This window comes from Periplaneta americana, chromosome 9, assembly GCF_040183065.1.
Source record: "Periplaneta americana isolate PAMFEO1 chromosome 9, P.americana_PAMFEO1_priV1, whole genome shotgun sequence".
Classification (NCBI taxonomy): Eukaryota; Metazoa; Arthropoda; class Insecta; order Blattodea; family Blattidae; genus Periplaneta; species Periplaneta americana.
In genome coordinates, this window is record NC_091125.1 from 58069733 (window position 1) to 58087162 (window position 17430).

A 17430-nucleotide genomic window follows, 5' to 3' on the forward strand; every position below is an offset into this window, starting at 1 on the left:
ATCATCCTATGGATTTATACCAGGAGCCTATCACAATTTTAAATCAAAATCTACCAACGATCCCCATGAAGAAATGAACACTGTTAATTTCAAACATTGGTTCGAAAACAAACTCCTTCCGAACATTCCACAAAACATCATCATAGTAATGGACAACGCCTCTTACCATTCAGTACAGTTACATAAAGCTCCCACTTCTGCATCTTCTAAATCAGACATGCAGTCTTGGTTACGTCAGAACAACATAGAGTACGACCCAAAGGCGACAAAAATCGTACTGTACGATATAATAAAATTGAAAAAGGAGAAAATGGTAAGGTACGAACTGGATACCTTAGCTCAAAGTGAACCACACAGGCATACCATAGTACGAGTGCCACCATACCACTGAAATTTTAGTGTCATTGAGTTCATCTGGGCACAAGTGAAAAATGATGTCCTTAAACACAATATATCTTTCAAATCCAGTGAAGTTATAAAATTAGTTGAAGAAGCGTTGTCCAAGGTCACGCCAGAGAATTGGAAAAATGCGTGTGAACATGTTAAAAAGGAAGAGGATTTTTACTGGGAGAGGGATGGAATGATTGACAAAGCGGTGGATCGTTTCATAATATGTTTGGACTCTAATAGTGATGACAATGACGGTGACGACAACATGGAATTAGCAGTAGATTCCGCCACTGCACATACAAATAGTATCATGGAGGGTGTCTGTCTCTTGCCACCATCCCCCCTCCCTCCGCAGAAGTCTGGTCAGCCGCTGAGTGAGTGAGAGGTAAGAAATATATCTTTCTCTGTCTAAATTTCTCTGCCAACCAAAGAATTCTATACTATAATAATAATTTAATATTCACCCACCAATCTCAACATCGTCTCTTTGTTCACTCAGTTATTACTAGTAATATTATTACCAATTTTATTATCGTCTTTATATGACCTTTTTCTTAAGTATTTTGTCTACAAAGTATGTATATTTATGTAACGGAACTGTCCCCGAACACGAGCTTTCCTCTTTCGGGGTACTCTAATGTAACGTTTTTATGTATATGTTATTATTAAATAAATCTAAATCTAATCTAAATATGGCAATGTTAATTCCCTATATACTATAGTTTGAAATACACACGGTATATGGATAATGACAGAGAACAACTTACATCAACTTCAGTTTTCACCATAGGTAAGCTAATAGCCACTGGTGTGGTGTCTTCAACCTTTATCTCTGATTTGAAATTGTAACTCTTGTCCACGCATTCTGTCTTCATGCCAGTCACATCCACATGTGATAGATTCCCTTCCTACGGAACAAAAAGACATCGTGAATAATTTTATTAGCTATTTTAAAGATGACTTGATGTGAAACAGCCACAAATCTGGTTCTAAGTGGCAGTCATTGACTAACTTTCAATACAGGCTACATGTAGAGAAGAAAATTGAATACAAAATAGGAAAAAAGACACTGGCAATGACTAACAAACAATAGGGCAGATATTCCTCCCAAAAGTAATAATTTAGGGGAGAGAGGGGATACAGTGGACATGGGGATACAATGGACATATGCAAATTTCCCTCTATATGACCTTCCATGTTGGCATCAATGACCAGAAGTACAAAGAAGATTTTCGAACAGCAGCATTTTCCAGTTTTTCGTAGTTTTGATGTAAATCTTGAGGTAAGTGCTATTCTCTATTAAATAGTTTCTTTTCAAATCATAGTGAAAGTTATAACGTTGTATATTTGTGGATATAAGAATTCATTTCATGTATAACACTTTAGTGAGGTTGAAATCCTTTGTGAAAGAAAAGGAAAAAAGTACCAAACCAGAACATGGGGCTATATTGGACAGTGATGTCCAATGTATCCCCTTAAATTAATATTCTTTTTTATATTTTTTAAATACGAGGGGGGTCCAGGAAATAACGACCGTTTTGTTGTAATAATTAAAAATATATATTTATTTGAAAAAACAAAGTCTGTTACATAACTGAAGCTTCCTTTACTTCTCTACATAATCACCACCTACATTTAAGAATTTGTCGTATCTGTTCACTAGCTTTAGAATTCCTGTGTTATACTCCTCTGCCGCCAGTTCATTAAGCCAGGTGTTCACTGTCTTCTTCAACTCTTCATCACTTCCAAAACGCGTACCACCCAGAAAGTCTTTCAGCTTAGTGAAAAGGTGAAAATCGCTAGGAGCAAAGTCTGGACTATAGGGCTGATGATCAAAGATTTCCCAATCGAATTGATCCAGCAATTCTCGAGTTGAAGCAGCAGTGTGCGGGCGGGCATTGTCGTGAAGAAGCACAACTCCTCTCGAAAGCATTCCTCGCCTCTTGTTTTGAATGGATCGCATTGGTTTTTGTAAAGTCTCACAATAACGATTTGCATTGATCATAGTGCCTTTTGGCATGAAATCCAGCAAAAGAACACCTTTGCAATCCCAAAAGACAGTAGCCATGACTTTTTGTGTTGAGAGAGTCTGTTTGAATTTTCTCGGTTTCTTGGGTGATGAGGGATGATGCCACTGACGTGATTGGCGCTTGGTCTCTAGGGTGTTGTGAGACACCCAGGTCTCATCACCAGTCACAATTTGATCAAGAAAGGCATCTCCATCTGTGTGATATCGCATCAAGAATGTCAATGCTGAGGCCATTCTCTGAGTTTTGTGTTGGTCACTCAGTTGCCGTGGAACCCATGGTGCACAGATTTTGTGGTAGCCAAGATGTTGCGACACAATTTCACCAAGCAAAGAACGAGAAATGTCAGGAAAGGCAATATGCAATTCGTCGAGTGATGTGCGCCTGTCTTGCAAGATTCTGTCGTTCACTTTAGTCTTCAGGTCTTCTGTGATGAGTGATGGGCGTCCAGGTAGAGTTTCATCGTGGACATTTGTTCGCCCATTGTTGAACATTTCGCACCATTTTCTCACATTTCTTTCATTCATTACAGTATCACCATACACTTCTTTCAATTGCCGGTAAATTTCTGCAGGTTTCAAATGTTGGGCATTCAAAAATCGAATCACACTCCTCACCTCACAGTCGGCGGGATTATCAATCACGTCGTTCATTTTGAAGTAACACAAAATGCACAATGGCGACTTGTTGCAACCAGTACTCACAACATTATGAGAACACATGTTAAGGAAGCCAGTTGACCTTCAAACAAGGAAGGAGAGTCAGCTGTGCGGCGGGTATGCGCGAATGGTCGTTATTTACTGGATCCCCCTTGTATGTCTACATTAGATCAATGAACTATTTACTTTATTTGTCTGCAGATGCCTCGAGTCTACACAAGAAAAACAGATCGTGAGTTTTCTGAGGCGGATATTAAAGCAGTAGTTGATGATGTATTACATAATAATATATCTCTGCGAGCTTCTGTAGAACAGCATGGTGTCAAAAAATCCCGCTTGGCAATGTATGTGAAGAAATCAAGGGAGGTTGGGTTTGATTCAATGAATTTCAAGTCCAATTTTAAGAATCGTCAAGTAATTCCAGGTCACGTGGAAGAAGCTCTTGCTGATTATTTGTTGTCATGTTCAGCTATGTTTTATGGGCTGACACCAAAACAAACAAGACGATTGGCTTTCGAATATGCTAAAAAGAATGAACTGATGACAATACCTGCATCTTGGGAAGCAAATAAGGAGGCTGGTTTGAATTGGTTCTCAGCATTTTTGAAAAGACACCCAGCACTCTCAATCAGAACACCAGAAGCTACAAGTCTAGCCAGAATGCAGGCATTCAATAGAGCAACAGTGGGCCAGTTCTTTGATAAGTTGGACATTGTGCTGCAGAGACATAAATTCATGCCGCATCAGTTTTTCAATTTAGACGAGACTGGCTTGAACACTGTACCACCTGTGGTAAAAGTAATCGCAAAAAAAAGGTGAAAAACAGGTAGGACAAGTGACTTCCAGGGAGCGGGGTGAACTTATGACACAAGTTGGTATCATTTGCGCAAATGGGAATGCCTTACCTCCTGTGTGGATATTCCCCCGCGTTCGATTTGAGAAAGCACGCATGATGGCTGGTGCACCTACAGGGGCTTTGGGTCTTGTCCACAAGTCAGGTTGGATGACAGCAGAAAATTTCTTGAATGTTTTGATATTTTTTAAAGAAAATGTACGTTGTTCAAATGGAAATCTGGTGTTGCTGATCATGGATAATCATGAGTCCCACCTGAGTGTAGAAGGCCTAGATTATTGCAAGGGAAATAGCATTACCATCTTGACCCTCCCACCACACACATCCAATAAGCTCCAGCCCCTGGACCACTGCGTGTTTGGTCCTTTCAAGAAATTCTTCAATGAAGCGGTTAACGCCTGGCACCTTAGTCATCCAAATGAAAGTGTGACAATCTTTGAATTACCACGAATGAGTGCAACTGCATGGGACAGAGCAGCAATCCCAGAAAACATTAAATCGGGATTTAAATCTTGTGGAATTTCTCCATTTGACCGAAATATATTCTCCGATGAACATTTCTTGTCGTCTGTAGTATCAGATCGCCCACCTCCAGTGCTTTTGAACCATCAAAGTTCTCCAGGATCAATTGCAGAAGAACAAGCAGGATCTAAAGTAGAAGATGCTATAATTACTTCAGTTGTCAGCTCTAGAACATTAGAAACTCCAACATCTTCGACAACTGAAAATGTATATGTCAATCCTGAAGAAGTAAGGCCCTTTCCAAAAGCACCACCTCGAAAATTGTCCTGTCGTGGGCGAAAAAGGGGTCGTTGTATGATAGCAACAGATTCTCCAGAAAAAAATGAGATCGCAGAACGGAAGTGTAAAAACTCAAAGGGAAAACAGGCAGAGAAGAGGAGAGTTCGTCAGAGGTCTTCATCATCTTTAGAGGAAGTTGGTGAAAATACCTCTGACTCAGATCAAGACTCACATGAAAATGAAGTTGAACCCATTTACTCCCTACATTCTGGCGATTTTATAATTGTCAGAGTTAGTGGCAAAAACACTTCAAGAAATTATGTAGCCCAAATTGTTAATTGAGCCGTGGATGGATATGATGTGAAATTTTTCAAATGTCAGATCGCTTCTAATCGTTTCATTGAAACTGATGAGCCAGTATCATTTGTGTCATACGAGGAGACTGTGCTGAAGTTACCTGAACCTATCAAAGAAAACAAAAAGCGTTTTGAAAATATGACCTATTTTGACTTTGATTTCATACCATTTTGTATCCAATAATGTATTGTATTGATTGTACATATGTGAATTTAGTTGTAGTTTGTTAGTATTATTGTATTTGAAATTTAGAGACCATGTATGATCATTTTTTTCTGTACACAAAATATTTTGATTTCTGTCCCCATATCTGGGGATACTCTAGACAAAATGTATTTCTTCAAATATATTCAAATGATGATTTCAGTTTTACTGATATGAAAATGATTTAAATTTTTAATGACAGCCAGATGTCCAACAAATCAAAACCAGGTGGAAAGGATCTTTTTAATTAATAAGCTTAGTGCACAAAAATTTAATAAGATAAACTGTCCAATATATCCCCTTGCTCCCCTACATAGTAGTGTAATATGTGTAAAAAAAACTTACTTGTATTCTAGAAAACGCCTGCAAATGTTTTTTGGAATATGACATTTCATTATTCTGGACATTACCGAAGTAGGATTATACAACACATTTATAAACGAAACATAGTAAATACCGGTATCTAATCACAATGATGCCCATCATGCCGTGTACATTTGTTTTGGTTTTCAGAAAGCTCGTGACATTATTGTTTCATCTTAAATTTAACATTGCAAATTTCTTTCTCTCAAAATTCACAAAGTTATTTTGGTTAAGAATATCAATGGAATAATATTTTACGTAGCATACTAGATATATATGCAATACAACAGTAGCGTATGGTATAAATAATTAAATCCTGTGCAATAAAAGAAATCCCTTAACAAATTCGAATACACTTATAAATAAACCCCTTTATTGTGCCAATGATAGTGCTAACATTACTAACAATAATTTCCATTTTTCGGCTTAAGTGCACAATACCAGAGTGGGCAGTAATTGCATGGAAGACGCCAGCAGTTCACATAATTATGCCACTTTTGAACTACTCTTACATCTCGTAGGCATTACTATTAACACTGATCATTTATCTATTTTTATTATGCATTATGTTGCTTTTGGACGGTTTAGGCACAGTACAGAAGGATTATGGCGAAGGTATCTTGGGGGGGGCAGTGTGGGGCTTGCCCCCTGGTATAAATCCCAGCTGTATCGTATAAATGCAATGGATATAATCTTTGCAGGTAGAGGAAGCATTAACACACAAATATTTATATATAATATGTCAGTTTAATACAACTTTATATCTAATTCGCTTTCTTCATTCGAACTGTTGAACTGTCAGTGTGAAGTTTTGAAATAATAGACATTACATGAATCGATAAATTTACATCGACAGTTGAAATAGGCTGAAATATATTATCGAAGATATATCTTGTACAGGATTTTAAGATAAAATTTCTCAATGATCTTGTGATCTAATGGTTACAATGAGAGACTACTAAGCAGAAGGTTTCTGAATCGATTCCAGGTGATTCGGTGATTCCAGTATAGTAATATGGTAGGCCAGTGGTGATATTCAAAAAGTTAACAACCATTTCTCTCATGAGTACCTATGTTCACATATACGGTATATGTTCATGGTAATTGCAAATATTACAAACTGAAAAGTTCGCCAAACCAGTTCGTCCGAACCGGTGCAAACCAGCCAAATATCACCACTGTGGTAAGCATAATTAATTTATGTCTGTGTTCATATAAGATATAAAAGAGGAATGAAGGTAGAAGGAAGTGAGTGAAAAGGTAGAATAAGAGAAGAAACGGGTAGATAAAAGAGAAGAGTTTTTTATTCCCCACCCTTTTACTTCCATAATCCCATACGACACTTGAGTTAATGCATAACTGGCATATGTGAAAATCTGGCAGCTCCAGTATTGTGCACTAGTTCCAATTTCTCTATATATGCATTCAGAAGGTAAGTAGAAAATGCATTTTACAACTTATGCTCTTTCTTTTATATTTCCAACAGTATCAATGTTGTCACACATGAAGAAATAATTTGTTCAATGTTTGCTTCCTCTTGAACTTGATCCTTCTTTCATATAAATGCAGTGAAGTGAGGTATCGTGTAGATTAACGTCGACAAGTGTGGTACCAGTATAGTGAAGTGATAAAGTGTAGTGTTGGTCCATTGAAATATTGTAGTGTGGTGATACTTCAAGGTAGAAATAATTTAAAACATAAATAGTGAAGTTGTATCTAGACTGAAATATAAGAGCAGTGACGTGTCGTATAGTTCAATGTCCAGTGTGGTATAGTGAAGTGGTAAAGTGTAGTGTTGGCCTATTAAAATATTATAGTGTAGTGATACTTCAGAGTAGTTCAGTGATGTATTGTGTAGTTACAACATCGACAAGTGTGGTATAGTGAAGTGGTAAAGTGTAGTGTTGGCCTATTGAAATATTATAGTGTGGTGATACTAAAGGGTAGAAATAACCTAAAACTAACATACATGAGTACATTGAATTGAAAAGTGAGTGAAATTGAATTTGTAAATAAGATATATACACAATGCATACTATGGCTGCTTTGTCTGGAAACTGTGGTAATTGCGGAAGGATTGTAGTGAAAGGATTGGTATGTATTAATTGTAATTTCTGTTTCTATTGGAAATGTATAGATATAGATCCTGATAATTTTGTTGATAATGATAGTTGGGAATGTAGTAATTGTATGTATGATAGAAAGATGCGCGATCAACTGGAGAGAATCAGAGCCCTAGAATTGGAATTAGATCAGGCAAAGTGTGAAATTAGTAAATTGAGAGCTTTGAAGGATAGCATTAGTGTTACGAATAAGGGGGGATCTGACACATGGATGAAACCGAAAAAATCCAAGTCTAGGAGTAGACGTTTCTCTGCAGATGATGCTGCATCAATCAAACTGACCAACAAATTCAGTGCTCTTCAAGCAATGAATGTTGATCAGGAGAACTCAGATCCAGTATCGACACTAGTAAAGGTCAGTCAGAAAACAGACAAGGTTAATGATTATAAGAGTAAAGTACTGATTTTAGGAAGCAGCCATGCAAGAGGTATTTCCTCACTTTTGAAGTCGAAACTTGAGGTATCTAGTGTATGTAAACCTAATGCTCCTCTCAAGAATGTTGTTGAGGATATGATGAAATTGAGTTCAGATTTTTCTAAGAGGGATCATGTAGTTACAATGGGCGAGCCAGGTAATAGCATTGATAACGATTGTGACTATTCTATTGAGAAAGATGTCAACAGCATAATTGAAATGAGCAGCCATACCAATGTGTGACTTCTCAGTCTTTACAGCAGGTACAACAAGCCGTATCCTCACAGGAGAGTGTGGATTGTGAATATGTGACTTGAGCGGGCTCTGATGAGATCTGGGGCATCACACATTGGTTTGATAGATGTAAGCCCTATAAGAAGGTATGAATATACATCACATGGCCAGGATCTGAATGGTAGAGGCAAATGAGCAGCTTTCGGTTCTTATTGCTAATAGCATCAGAGGTAGCCATGTTAAAAAGCAGAGTTGTAATATTCCTGTGTTAGTTAATACTAGGGCTTCTCCTTTTTTAGGTTAAACGTCCCACCAGTAAGGTGTTTAAAACAAGTTCAACTAAATTATAAATGCTCTGATTTTTCTAGTAACGAATATTCTAAACACAGTAAATTCACTATTTTTCATCAAAATATTAGGGGATTAAAACCAAAAACTTATGAATCGATCACTTCTTTAGCATCTCAAAATCATAAACCTCAGATATTATGTATAACTGAACATCATATAAAACAACAGGAAATAATTACAACTGTCTTTACAAGGATATTTATTAGGTTCTCATTTCTGTAGACATGTCTTAAAAAAGGGGGGTGCCTGTATTTTTATCAGAGAGGATCTAGTATTTAGTAAAATTGATATATCTGATTTTTGCCTTGAACAAGATATTGAAATATGTGGAATACAAGTTGGTTATGAGATATCAAATTTAATTACCTTATGTCTTTATAGGGCGCCAATGGGAGATTATAAGAAATTTATAACTAACTTAGATTAATTATTCAAAAGACTTTATAAACCACATACTTACCGAATTTGTAATCTGTGGTGACATAAATATAGATTATTTATCAGAAAGCTCACGTAAAAGAAAACTAAACTCACTTCTTGAAATTTATAATCTTAGTCACACAGTAAGTTTCCCAACTAGAATACAAGCTGGAAGTAGTACAGCCATTGATAATATATTTATAGATAAAAGTAGAGGGTCAGACAAGGGTGCCCTTTACCACCCACATTATTTAATTTATATACAGACAAAGTCACAAGAGAATGGCAGCATACTTTAAATAAGGATTTTATTATAAATAGAACCCCTTTGAACACAATATTATTTGCGGGTGATCAGGTGGTATTAGCCAAAATGGAGGATGATTTACAAAGAAATATAACCTAAAGATGTCCATAAACACAAAAAAAAATTTGGCATTTCAAGGGAAATACCCCATCAGGACGAAGATTGTAATAGATAATAAGATAATGGAACAAACTAACTCCTTCAATTACCTTCAACCTTTCATTTATAGAATCAAGTGATGGAGAGAATAAAACTCTGAAGTTCCAAAAGATGATAGGAACAGTTAAACGCACATTACTTAAAAAGGCTAGAGTGGACACAATATTAAAATTTTATAAAACATTAGCTGTACCAATTTTGTTGAATGGTGCGGAAATGTGGACCCTCACTAAAAAGACAGGAAAGAAGACTAGAAGCCACTGAGATGCATATCCTTAGACCTTTAACAGAACATACACTATTAGATCATATTCGAAATGAAGATATCTGTAAACAATTAAACGTTGAATGCATAACAGACAAAATCAAGAATTATATATTGAATTGGCTAAGACACGTTGAAGGAATGGACGATGGACGACTACCAATAAGAATGTGGACATAGAAACCAGTAGGACGAAGAACACCTGGAAGACCGAGAAAACGATGGAGAGACCAGATAAGTCCTGGAGATGGAATGGGTCATTAGGCCCAAACCTTGAAGTTTATGATGATGATGATGATGATGATGATGATGATGATGATAAAAGCAGATTGAATTCCTATTCAAAAGTACCATTAGTCAATGGCCTGTCTGATCATGATACACAAATTCTAAGTGTTTTCAATGTGAGTGAAAAATTCCATTCTGAATCTCATCATCATATAAATGCATGTCTACAAAATGACTCTTGGAAAAATGTATATCGTACCGATACCATTGATATTAATGCTAAATTTAAAGCATTTTTCACTACATTTACGAATTATTTCAACGAATGTTTTCCGGTCAAGGAGGTGAAAAAATGTAAAAGTAAAAACATGTGGATAACTCAGGGAATTAAAATATCATGTGTTACAAAAAAAGGAATCTATATTTAATGAGTAGGAATAGTGACGATTCTCATGTCCTTAATTACTATAATAATTACTGTAAAACTTTGTCAAAAGTTATAAAAGATGCAAAGAAATTGTATCTGAAAGAAAAAATACAAAATTCAGATAATAAGATTAAAACTATTTGGGATTTTATTAAAAATGAAACTAATCGATATTCAAAGAATGAAAATATACTTGTATTAAAATCAATGATTGTAAAATAGATAACACAAAATCAATTGCAAATCATTTTAACGACTTCTATATGAAATATTATTCAAAACTTAAACATTCAAGATCGTGCAGAAGATGCTGCAATTTACCTAACTGATGCATTTAACACTGAATTTTTAGGTCTCAAATTTATTCTCACTAATGCAGCAGAAATCATGCATGTGATAAAACAATTACAAACAAAATATTCCTCTGGATATGATGAAATCCCAAGTAAAGTTCTGAAAGGTTGTTCTGAAATAATATCCCCTCCATTAAGCTATCCATGAAATTTGACAATGCAAGGTGGTATTTTTCCACGAAGACCCAAATATTCAATAGTAAAACCAGTATACAAAAAGGGATTATCGACCCAAATCATTATTAACAACATTCACAAAAGTGTTTGAGAAAGTTATGTATAATAGGTTATATCATTACCTGGAGTCCAACAATATATTAGTTTTAGAACAGTTTGGATTCAGAAAACAAAAATCGACAGAGAATGCTGCTTTTAGTTTGTGGATGAAATACTAAATTCATTAAATTCGAAATAACATGTCGGTGGAATTTTTTGTGACTTGGCTAAAGCATTTGATTGTGTAGACCATAATATATTAATAAAAAAATTGAAGTTTTATGGTATTAAAGATGAGACGTTGGGTTGGTTTACATCGTACTTATCAAATAGAAAGCAAAAAGTAGAAATAAATGTACTAAATAGTCACAAAGTTACTTATTCAGAATTTAGAAATATTAAACATGGTGTTCGGCAGGGGTCAATTTTAGGTCCATTGTTGCTAGTTTATATTAATGATTTAGCTTTGACCATAAACAATTTATCCCATGTAATTTTATTTGCAGGTAATACAAGTGTGATTATTTCAAGCAAACAATACGATCATTTTATAAACACTTCCAATACAGTGCTTAAACTAATGAATGAATTGTCCCATGCAAATAAACTAGCACTTAATGTTGATAAAACTAGTGCAGTCAAATTTATAGTGCTCAGGTTTCCTATACTATTCGATTAAATGGAACTCATCTCAAAGAATCTATAGGCACAAAGTTTTTTGGTTTAGAACTGGATAATCACTTGAAATGGAAAACGTATATAGAATGTATTACTCGTAAATTGAGCTCTGCCTGTTATGCATTAAGATCCTTATCTGCTATTGGTGGTATAAACTTACTTAAAATGTCATACTTTGCATATTTTCACTCTGTAATGAAACATGAATTAATATTCTGTGGTAACTCGTCTGAAGCTTAACACGTTTTTGTTTTACAAAAGAAAGCTATAAAAATAATGGCTGGTGTGCATAAAAGGACATCATGTAAAAATATTTTCCAAAATTTAGAAATCTTGACCTTACCTTGTGAATATATTCTTTCCCTAATGATGCTGTATATTAAGAACCAAGATAAATTCAGTACTAATCAAGACATTCATCATTTTAATACAAGACATAAATCAGATCTTCATCTACCCTCTGTTAGTCTAAGCTGTTATAAAAAAGGAGTTTGCTATTCATGTATTACCGTCTTCAATGCATTGCCTAATTATCTTAAAGATTTGAAGAACCATGAAAAAAAGTTTAGAAAAGAGTTAACCAAATTTCTACATACTCATACCTTCTACACAACTGATGAATTGTTTATGCTTGTGAATTTAATTATTCTATTAAAGATATTTTTATTAATTTGTCCCACAGAATAACATCTGTAATATTGAGAATTAATATTTGAGGAGAAAAATTCGCCCCGGCGCCGGGGATCGAACCCGGGTCCTTGGTTCTACGTACCAAGTGCTCTGACCACTGAGCTATGCCGAATTCAATCCACAGCACCGGACCGAACCTTCCTCCTTGAATGTTTCCCTTTTGGCCTAACTCCAAGTTAGGCATATATGTTGACATATATATATCCAATGCCAACTGCCATTATATTAGGAGCGCACTCAGTTGAGTGACTTGTTTGGCCGGGATTCCGCCAGTTAAGTGCACAGTAATCTGTACAGAAATATGTACTGCTAGCTATGAGAATATTAAAGATATTTTTATTAATTTGTCCCACAGAATAATATCTGTAATATTGACAATTAATATTTGAGGAGAAAAATTCGCCCCAGCGCCGGGGATCGAACCCGGGTCCTTGGTTCTACGTACCAAGCGCTCTGACCACTGAGCTACGCCGAATTCAATCCACAGCACCGGACCGAACCTTCCTCCTTGAATGTTTCCCTTTTGGTCTGACTCCAAGTTAGGCATATATGTTGACGTATATATCCAATGCCAACTGCCATTATATTAGGAGCGCACTCAGTTGAGTGACTTGTTTGGCCGGGATTCCCCGGCGCCGGGGCGAATTTTTCTCCTCAAATATTAATTGTCAATATTACAGATATTATTCTGTGGGAAAAATTAATAAAACTATCTTTAATATTCTCATAGCTAGCAGTGAATATTTCTGTACAGATTACTGTGCACTTAACTGCGGAATCCTGGCCAAACAAGTCACGCAACTGAGTGCGCTCCTAATATAATGGCAGTTGGCATTGGATATATACGTCAACATATATGCCTAACTTGGAGTCAGGCCAAAAGGGAAACATTCAAGGAGGAAGGTTCGGTCCGGTGCTTTGGATTGAATTCGGCGTAGCTCAGTGGTCAGAGCGCTTGGTACGTAGAACCAAGGACCCAGGTTCTATCCCCGGCGCCGGGGCGAATTTTTCTCCTCAAATATTAATTTAATTATTCTACTTAAAATGAAATGTACAATTTTATATAGTTCATCTAAAATATGTTTTTATATTGACAATCTCTTTACTATGCATTGTATATTTTTGTTTAGCATAACTGATGAATTGTATGTGCTGTAAATTGAATACTGGACTGTATAGCTCAAGTGATGAAATGTATCATACATCTTGATTGCACAACTTTTCTGAGGATGACCTATAAAAGGTCGAAATATGTAAACCAGGTACGATAGAATTTAACACAAGAAAGTCATATAATACATATTCCGAAATGTTTTAACTTATAAATTGAATTAATCTACTTCATATGAATTGTACATTTTTGTATAGCTTAACGAAAATATGTTTGTAAATTGAATTAATTTGTTTACTATGTGTTGTATATGTTTGTATAGTTTCGCTGATGAATTGTATATGCTTTTAAAATGAATAGTAGTCTGTATAGCTCTGCTGATGAATTGCATATGCTGTAAATTGAATAGTAGTATGTATAGCTCAATTAATGAATTGTATATGCTGTAAATTATATAGTAGTCTGTATAGCTCAACTGATGAATTGTTTATGATTATGTACAAATTTGTATAGCCTAATGAAAGTATGCTTGTAAATTGAATTAATCTGCTTACTTTGTATTGTATATGTTTCTATAGTTTTGGTTGATGAATTGTATATGCTTTACATTGAATTGTATGTTTGTGTTTGTAATTAGAAGTAATGATATGTATTATCAATTTCTGTATATTACAACTGATTGAATTGTTTATGCCTTAAATTGAATTAACTTACTTGTTTTGTATTATATGTTATAGATCAACTGATGAATAATCATTTGCGTTTGTAAATTTCAATAATCTAACTGGCTATGTCTATATGTTTAGTAGAGCCATTGATGTAGCTCAGTCGGCAGACTCGCTGGCCTCCTGATCTGGAGCTGCACTCGGGCTTGAGTTGGATCCCCCATTTGATCTCATTGAATGGTTTCTTCCGAGGTCTTCCCCAGCCATGGGACTGAAGCTGGATTGTCTATGGCGAGTCCTCAACCTCACTTAATTTCACCCCCTTTGGTCTGATTACCTGGTTGGGTTTTTACCGAGGTTTTCCCTAATCATAAGGGAAATGCCGGGTAATCTTTTGGTGAATCCTCAGGCCTCACATCATCTCACTACAGCTCGCCAAAATTTTGTAAAAACATTGTAAAAAATTGTAGAAAATTACAAAATTGTAAAACTGTAAAAATCGTAAAATATTGTAAAAATTGTAAAAATATGTAAAAATTGTTATTGTAATATTGTAAAATTTTGACTTGTTCCACATCTTAATGCTTCATTGCTCATGTAAGATCTATGGAATATAATAAATGAAATGAAAAAAAAAATGAAATATGTACATTTATTCTGCTTGGCTCTTTTCTTATGCTAGAGCATATGTAATAATTTTCAAATTGATTTAAGTTTCAAACATCCTTGTCGAATACAACTATGAACTAAAGTGTATCATAATGTGCACGTCAATAACAGAAGCAGATCTCAAATCACTGTGCTTGTAAGCTTACCACGTATTTAATTAAATTAAGGTCACAGTTTTACTTGTCAATATGTGGTAGCACGTGCTCCATAAATACTGATCAAGCGAGTGAAAAAAGGTTACTGTTGTAGGACATGAGAAAGCACTTTGGCTGAATACAATTATGACTTAGAAATTATAATTCACAAAAAAATGTTACGGAGTACAGAGGAAAATCTCTCTCACATGAAATCCAAGGTTCACCTAAGTTTCATATAGATGTACCAAACAGAACCACAGTGGAGCCGTGGGACCAGATTACATTAATAATTGTGGCTCTACATTACTTGATCATGGCGCAGGGTGAGTAGTGGTCACACTGACTAGCTGAACTTCCTGTGAAAATTTCTACCCATGAGGAGAGTAGAATCAATGCACACTTCATAATGCCACATCAATTCATGACGCCATATACCAAACAGCAACAGCAAGGCGCTCTAATTTAGTCTACTGAATATAAAGTGTGAAATGTTTGCTTTTCTGGCACTACTAGACAAACAAATAAACAAAATATATAGTAAGAGTTTTGAGTTACCTCTGATAAAGGATCATTTCCTTCTAGTTCGTATGTGTTATCATGTAGTTGTATGTCGAGCAGATCAAGTGCAGGTTCCATTTTGATCACATCCATCACAACTGAAAGATAAGGCCATCTAATTGACAGTGATTACAGAAACTGTGTTGTTGGAAAACAGTTATTACAAGTTGTTACGATCTAATTCACACAGCATTCATTACCTCGTATACAAATTTCTTTCATAGTTCCCTGCAAAAATCTCTAAATTCGCTATCTCCTGGTATAAGGGACTGTTCAAATAATCTTCAATTCAAACTTAAACTTACTTACTAGACACTTGGCCAATAATTAAGACACGTTCAGACATGGCTTCTCGAAAAGAATTTTCTTATTCTAGCATAAAATACTTAAATCTCCAGTGATTTCATCCCTATATTAATCTGAGTTTAATAAATATAATATAATAAATGAAAAAGAAGAAAAATAATTCAGAAACCAATATTCCTTGTTTGTTCTTAACTTCTAAAAAAAAAAAAAACTGTCTAGTGGCTATTTAATCAGTAAGTTTTTTAGTACTTAGATTCTATTGTAATTGTAATTTTAATTGTATTCATGAAATTGTACTTGTAATGTCTTGGTAGAGAGGGAAAGAAGGCTTAGTGACCTTATACCTATCAGGTACCAGGTGAAAGAGGTAAATACTAAACACTTTATCTTAAATTTCTAAACATGTCTGAAACCAGATACCTGTTACAGAAGGATACACAACATTTTTAGTACCGATATCGATACTATGTATTTCACTGAAAGATACACTAATTTTAGCTTCACAACACAGAATAGGAATTTTCCAGGTACATAGTACATTTGAGTACTTAATATCAAAGACGGACATCTGACTTCAATCGAGATTTAGATAGCTGTGATTTTTTATACAATTTTTAATGCTCTTTCCAATTATAGTGAAACTATATGCAAACTCTAACATTATATTTATAAAAAAATTGTGTTAAATATTACAAAGAACACTGTGAATTAAAATATTGCCTCTAGATCAAAACTATGGAGACGACAGATGTCCGTCTTTGATATTAAGCTACTCATTTTATGTCACTCACCAGGGCTATCATGGAAATTGGGGATTTCGAGTAGAAAAAAACAAGTCATAAATCATTTTTATCAGTAGAATATCAAGTTTTGTTAATTTCTTTTCAATTACGGTATCTTTGTTTTGCTATGACTATCTTGTTCTTTCTCATATTTTATCTCATATTCCACTTTTTCTACAGTTATCTTTGATCTGATCAGTATTCGATCTCCTACCAATGTGGTATTCATCATAACTACTGAGCTAAGAGAACAGATTGGAATATGTATGATAAGAACTTTCTTGTGTTAAATATTATTAACGTACCTTGTTAACAAGTTTCGACCTATATTCGGTCATCTTCGGAACTGGTCGTTGTTGGTCTTGGCGCCTCTTGTTTCCTGTGTGGGTGTGTTCGAAGTGTAGAGTCAAAGAGTGTATGTGTTTTGAAATATACATAGCACAAGAAAACGGATACAACCCCAACATAATAGACAACATAATACCGTATGTAAGACAAAACAAAACCACAAAAAAACAGAAGAATACAACACAAACACAAGAACACAAAAATACATCACACTAACATACGAAAACAAAAACACACATAAAATTGCAACCTCATTCAAAAAATTAAACTATAACATCGCATATAGAACAAACAACACTCTACAAAAACATCTCAAAACACAAACAACACAAACAAACAAATACATTCACACAGGCGTATACAAACTCAAATGTAACGCCTGCAACAACTTCTA

General features: G+C 35.0%; 1 protein-coding gene across 7 annotated transcripts in view; it reads right to left on the reverse strand.

Annotated features, from left to right (window-relative positions):
- Window positions 1–17430, reverse strand: part of LOC138705953 (zinc finger protein 98-like) — an 83250-nt gene that overhangs the window by 43852 nt on the left and 21968 nt on the right. For 6 of the 7 annotated variants that reach the window (XR_011333869.1, XM_069834765.1, XM_069834763.1 and 3 more), the window contains 2 exons: window positions 15598–15698; window positions 1158–1298 (listed from right to left, as the gene is read on the reverse strand). Coding sequence is in view for 6 of the 7 variants with exons in the window: in XM_069834765.1 (XP_069690866.1) it covers window positions 1158–1298; window positions 15598–15693 (237 nt within the window). In the remaining variant the exon portion in view is untranslated. Of the gene's footprint in view, window positions 1–1157; window positions 1299–15597; window positions 15699–16993; window positions 17068–17430 lie in introns of those variants that run through there. The other variant, XM_069834764.1, reaches the window with a different exon arrangement.